Source organism: Fukomys damarensis, unplaced genomic scaffold, assembly GCF_012274545.1.
Source record: "Fukomys damarensis isolate Sample0158 unplaced genomic scaffold, DMR_v1.0_HiC HiC_scaffold_19, whole genome shotgun sequence".
NCBI lineage: Eukaryota > Metazoa > Chordata > Mammalia > Rodentia > Bathyergidae > Fukomys > Fukomys damarensis.
In genome coordinates, this window is record NW_022900931.1 from 23,392,176 (window position 1) to 23,398,320 (window position 6,145).

A 6,145-nucleotide genomic window follows, 5' to 3' on the forward strand; every position below is an offset into this window, starting at 1 on the left:
CAGTTATTGAGGACGGGTGTCTGTGCTCATGCTACATCTTGACTAAGCAGATTATTATCCTTTACCCACCTCAGTGCCTGCAGTGGGGGATCACAGAGCAGATGTTGATCACAAGAGAAGGAAAAGGTGTAAAATGTGAAGGTCTTTGAGGCTGATGAAGGATGAACCTCACTGGGAAGAGAGAATGAGGAGGATTCTTGCTGTGTGGTTGAATTCATTTTTTTTAGTGGCTGCTTCTTGGGAAATCAGCTTTTTACCACTTTCTACACACACAGAAAAAAATATTTCCAGAGTTTATTGAATTTAGTTGACACTTTTTTTTCTCATTTTTTCCCCTTGTCCCTGCCAGTTGATACTTTTTAATGTTAACTGGGAAGCATTTTTAAAAATTACATCTTACTGGACATCATGAAACTAAACATGAACAAGATACATGTCATTTCAGAACCTGAGTATTTGGAGTAGAAAGAGAATGGGAATAGAACCTAGTAAATATGTATGTGTATGTAAAAGTAAAATCATAAATAAATATTATTCTTAGCACCCAGAACTTTAGGAGTACTGACTTCAAAGAGATTATTAGATAACTCTGATACTGTATAGGGGTCTCATCAGGAATTTTGTGATTTTTATAAGTTCTCAGAGCTTGGGAAGGTACTTATATTTCTTGTCTGCTACATGTATTATAGTTTTGTAATATTACTTGCTCAAAATTCATGTTGCCAGGCTGAAACATGTTGATAAAGCAAAAATAACAAAACAATGCAACTAAATATTTGTTTGCATGTCAGCACAGGAAACTACAATGTGTCCTTCATCATAAAAAAACTTCAGGACATTATGTATGTGACACAGAGTCTGGATAAAACTCTCACTTGGGCTAAGAAAGGGCAAGATTTTCATGAAGAAAACTATGAAGCAAATCATTACAAAATCTTGATACTTCCTCATTCAGCATTGTGCTCATGACAGAATATTTTCAAAGGCAAATATTTTAAAATTTTCTATAATTACATATATATTTAAATGAATGCATTAACAGAGCATCAGCAGTGACATTGAAAATTAGGGCACTTTCTTATAGACAATGAGTGGTGCTGCACAGACCACACTTAAAATCATTGTATACATAGAGATCATCATTGGATGTACAGGAAGTGGTTTCATATCACTGGTGAACTTTGTGCTCTGGGTCAAGAGAAGAAAAATCTCTTTATTTGATCAAGTTCTCACTGCTTTGGCAACCTGCAGAAATGTTCTGTTCTGTTCATTACTCATACCTCTGTTGATACCTCTACATTTTTCAGATTTGTTGCCAATCAGGAACACTGTACAAATATCTAAAGTTATTTGGATAATAAGCAATCATTTTAACCTTTGGTTATCTACAATCCTCAGCATCTTTTATTTTCTCAAGATAGCCACTTTTTCTCACTCTATTTTTCTTTATCTAAAATGGAGACTTAAAAAAGTGTCACGGACACTTTTGATGTCTCTATTCTTTTTGTTTTTAAATATTATACTGTCAAATATATGCAGTGATGCCTGGTATGATGGATCTATAATAAATATACCTCACACTTCAAAGTGGAGAAACTTTACACAGCTTTACAAATCTCTGATACTCACCAACTCTATGTTCATACTTATGCCCTTCGTAGTGTCCCTGACATCTTTCCTGCTACTCATCTTCTCCCTGTGGAAGCATCTGAAGAGGATGCAGCTTAATGCCCCAGGGTCCAGAGACACCAGCACCATGGCCCACATGAAGGCCTTGAGAACTGGAGTTGCCTTTCTACTGCTGTATGTTATTGTTTTATTCTCTGTTTCTGTACAAGCTTTGAGTTTAGAATTGGTTGATGATAATCTGATCATTTTTTGGGATCAGGCGAATCTAATTGCTTTTCCTTCGGGCCATTCATTTGTCCTGATTCTGGGAAACAGGAAATTGAAACAGGCCTCTGTTTTGGTATGGGGGTGGCTGAGGTGCAAGTTCAGAGAAACAGAACCAAAGGATCCCTAACATATTTTGGGAATATCTTGCATATTTTAGAGGTCCTCAGGTCTTGCAAAATTCTTGTGTAATAAATTTATACTTTCCCAATTATTTTGTTGTATGAAACTCTGTGAATTTTACCAATATATGTTTCCAATCAACAGTAATCAACCATATTACAAACTTTGTGGTATATTTATAAATATATACATACATACACACATTATATATAATACCTTATAAACAGAAGAGTATGGATGTAGACTACTTAAACGTAAGCAAACTTTTACCAATTTTGTGTCAGTCATTATCCTTTTAGAGATTATAAAATGCAAAAGTTATAATATGTAAGATAAATATGTGCATGAGACAGTTTTAAAATAAAACTTTACAGATTTATACAAATTAATATAAATTCACAACACAGAAATTGTGCTAAACATTTTTAGATTAGAAATAAAGGACGAATGAAGATTGCTCAAAATTTGGTATTTTAAACTTGTGATTCTTAATTTAAATTCCAATATAACAAATTTTCTTTACAGTTTTCTATGACTCATGAGACTGCTTTGTTTCAATTATACTATTAATGCTATTAGTTTTAAACTCAAGAATTCTTGAGAAATATTTATCAATTTAAGTATATATAGTTTACATTTGGAAATACATTATATTTTTCAATACCTTAATCCATTTAAATCTTAACACACAAATATACCAAATCATGATTACTGATAGACATATAGTTGAATATTACACAGGGAAACAGCTGTGTTTTTCAGATACTTTTTTCATTATTGACTCATATTTTAATAGAGTGGAAAATAGCTATATTGTCAGAGGAACAAAAATTTGGGGTAACATGGGTGTCAACATTGTAATCTACATGAACTTTCATTGCCTTGTTATGATATCAACATAATTTAATTAAAGAGTGAAAAAGCTTAAAAACATTTGATAGCCGGATGGCTAGAGATGGAAATATGGTCATTACTCTTGTGTTCAATATTGTAAATACTGCAGGAAGATATTTTCCTAAATACTTTTAGAATTAACAATACTTTACTTAATAATTACTTTTGCAGAAAAAAAATCATTTCTTCAAATTGCAAAATTTGTGATTGGAATACTTTTCTTGTTCAAATGTCATTCATTCCTCCATTCATGTACTCCTCGAAAAAGAAGCCATGTCGAGCATCTTTCGCATGCATTTCTGGGAAAGTTTTGAAGTGAAAATGTTCTATGAATCAGTCCAGGGCACCTGTAGTAAAAGGTCACTAAAAGAGTAGGATGTGGCCAGTCAGTCTGTAGTCTTCCGAACTTTCTAATCATTTTCATGTTATTTTCCACAAGAAGAAGAAGCTGAGGTGTTGAGATGTTTGTGTAGAGACTTTTTACATGAAGATGTGTGTGTTGCGTGGGAAGTTGGTGGCGGAGTGTTTGGTGAACTCCCTTAGCAGAAGGGAATCCTTCCCCCAAATTCAGATGAAACATCAACAAGCAGAGGCTGCTTACAGCCACATCAGAAGCTGATGAGGCAAAATCCGTGAAAGAATGAGCAGTTTGGTTGCTCACATCGAGTGTTCTTCATTTTTTATGCTTACTGCCTTTTTGATATGTACACAACATGGTAAACAAATTGTTTCTGCATTTGCTAAATTGAAAGTGGCATTTATGAACTATGACATGTTTTGTGTTTTGATCTCATTTCTTATCTTTTGGAATTAGAAAATTACCTTACGTACATATACTTGTTTTATAATGATTAGTTTACTTCTTGATTTTAAATGTTTATAATTCTTTTATGCTTATCTAATAAAATGACTCAAAAGTACAGAGTGCTGAATGGTTGTGGTAAAAACTGCATCTTTATTTGTATTTGGAGAATTTGCCAGTTTTACCAAGAATATCAGTGACTTTAGCCTTGAGATAAATAACTTCTTTTTCATTATCTTGGAGAAAATCTTCTCTACTTGTTTTTCTCTGCCTTTAAGAAGTATTTTACTTAAGGTTATGTTAACTTATCATATTTTGTGCATTTCTGTAACTTTTAACAAAGGTATAAATTCATGCATCCACCACCAGCCTAAAGACAAGAGCAGATCAGTCACCAAACAAATCCCAGTATTTTCCTTTCTTCAGGACAAAACCTAACCCCAACCTCAGTACCTGCAAATATTCATCTGTTCTTTCTCCCTGCTGATTTATCTTTTCCAGAAAGTTACATGTTGAGAATTATACAAATGTAGATGTTTACCCCCCTTCAGATCGCTGAAATTCACCCACAGTGTTGCTCTTCATAGGTGAATAATACTTTGTGAATGGATGGACCACAGTTTGCTTTCCATTCACACACACACAAAAAGGATATTTATGTGGTTTGCTATGCTTGGTGATTATGAATAAAATCACAATAAACAAACATTTGAAAAATATTAAATCTGTTGTTTTTTGCAACTTAAACCATATAAGAAGTCACAGTTCAACTGATTCATATTTTACAGTATAGAGCAAAGTGAATGTAATCCTTAATTCTTGGCTAAAACTTTGTCCTAGGGATTGAAATAATCATTTAAAAATAAAAGGCTAATGCTATTTCCTATTCCTGCCTCCTAAGTTGAAAATGCTACTAATGAGTGCACATTAGGAAAACTGGACTGTTTGTTTTCCAGACTCCACATGCTGAAGCTCTAACCCCTCATGCGAACATAACTGTAGATGGGGCCTTCATGAATGTCATCAAGGTTTAAGGTAAAATGAGGATGAAGGAGGAATCTTAATCCAAAAAAGATGGTTTGATAATTGATTCTACTGTTTAGGAGAAGCAGAATTTGTATGCAGAGAGGAAAACACAGAAGCACACAGGGGCCAGGTCTTATGAGAAAGTGGCTGCTTACACACAAGCAAGAAAAGCCTCACCATGGGTAAATACTGAATAGTTCTCTGGTGTGAAAAACTATAATGGCACATAAGATCCTAATGGTATAATTGACAGTGTGAGATAGGAAGAAAAGGGCTAAAGGTGTAGGGGAAATGGGAAAGGTAGGGGAAAGGAAATAAGGGAAAAGAAAAAAATATGAGAAAATGAAAACATGGAAAGAAAGTGTTTGTAAATGGGGAGGGGAGGAGGGGGTGAAGGGAGGACAGGGACAAGGGGAAAAATGAAAACCAAGACCTGTCATGTAAAGGTACAAGATCCCAATGATGAATGTAACAAAACTGTATACCTAAGACTACCAATAAACTCAATGAGAGAGAGAAAAAAGCCTCACCCAAATTCAACTATGCAGCCAGGTGATCTTGCCCTTCCAATCCCAGAACTCTGAGGAAGTCAATTTCAGTTGTTTTAGCACTCGATGTGTAGGATTTTGTTTTGGAAGCTGGGAACGCTAACACAGAGATAAGAAAGAGAGGAGAGGGAGGAGGAGGGGAGGAAGGGTAGAGGATAAAGAAGGAGGGAAGGGTGGGGGGAGAGGAGAAAGCAATATGGAACAAAACACAGGGTAAATGCTCTGAGAAAATCAGCAGTGGAAATGCAGAGGAGGCAAGTTGATATTTTGTCATTTAAACAATTTATCATTCTACATAAAATTATCTACACTCTCTAAATAGTTCAACATATTTGGCATAAATTATTCTTTAATAAAGCAGATCAACCAAGCAAAATACACACAACATGTATTGGAGAGTTTGACTAGCAGAAAGGGTTTTGAAACATGTTATGGTCTTCACTTGGAATTAGACAGGAAAGTGAATGGTTTGAAAAGGAATGGTTTGAAAGATAAGTGTTTTATGTCAAATGTGGTAAGTAAACTGCTAAATAAAGATCTCTGAAAAAAGGAATAATAGCAATTCCATCAGTCCAAACCAAGACCAGGAGAGATACAGAAGAAAAAAAATCACAATTTATAATCCTGATTGAAACATTTAAATGAGTCCAAAGTTCTCACAAATCCATAAATGAAGCATGTCTGTCATTAGCTGGCAGAAACCTTCAAATTTTAGATTAGCGTATACTTTTTGTATGTTCATATATATAATACTACCTATACAGTAGTATCTCAGTCTATGAATGCTTTTGTTTGCAAACAATTTGTTGGCAATCAGAAGCATTTGAAAAATTTTGTTTTTTCTTGCAAACTCGGCACC

At 34.4% G+C, this 6,145-nt stretch overlaps 1 protein-coding gene across 1 annotated transcript; it reads left to right on the plus strand.

The window, feature by feature from the left end:
- The first annotated feature begins 1,087 nt into the window (after nucleotides 1–1,087).
- Nucleotides 1,088–2,023, plus strand: LOC104875860 (taste receptor type 2 member 140-like). Its single transcript, XM_010643597.1, has one exon. It carries the CDS (start codon nucleotides 1,088–1,090, stop codon nucleotides 2,021–2,023), a length of 936 nt encoding a protein of 311 aa, XP_010641899.1.
- The last annotated feature ends 4,122 nt before the right edge of the window (nucleotides 2,024–6,145 follow it).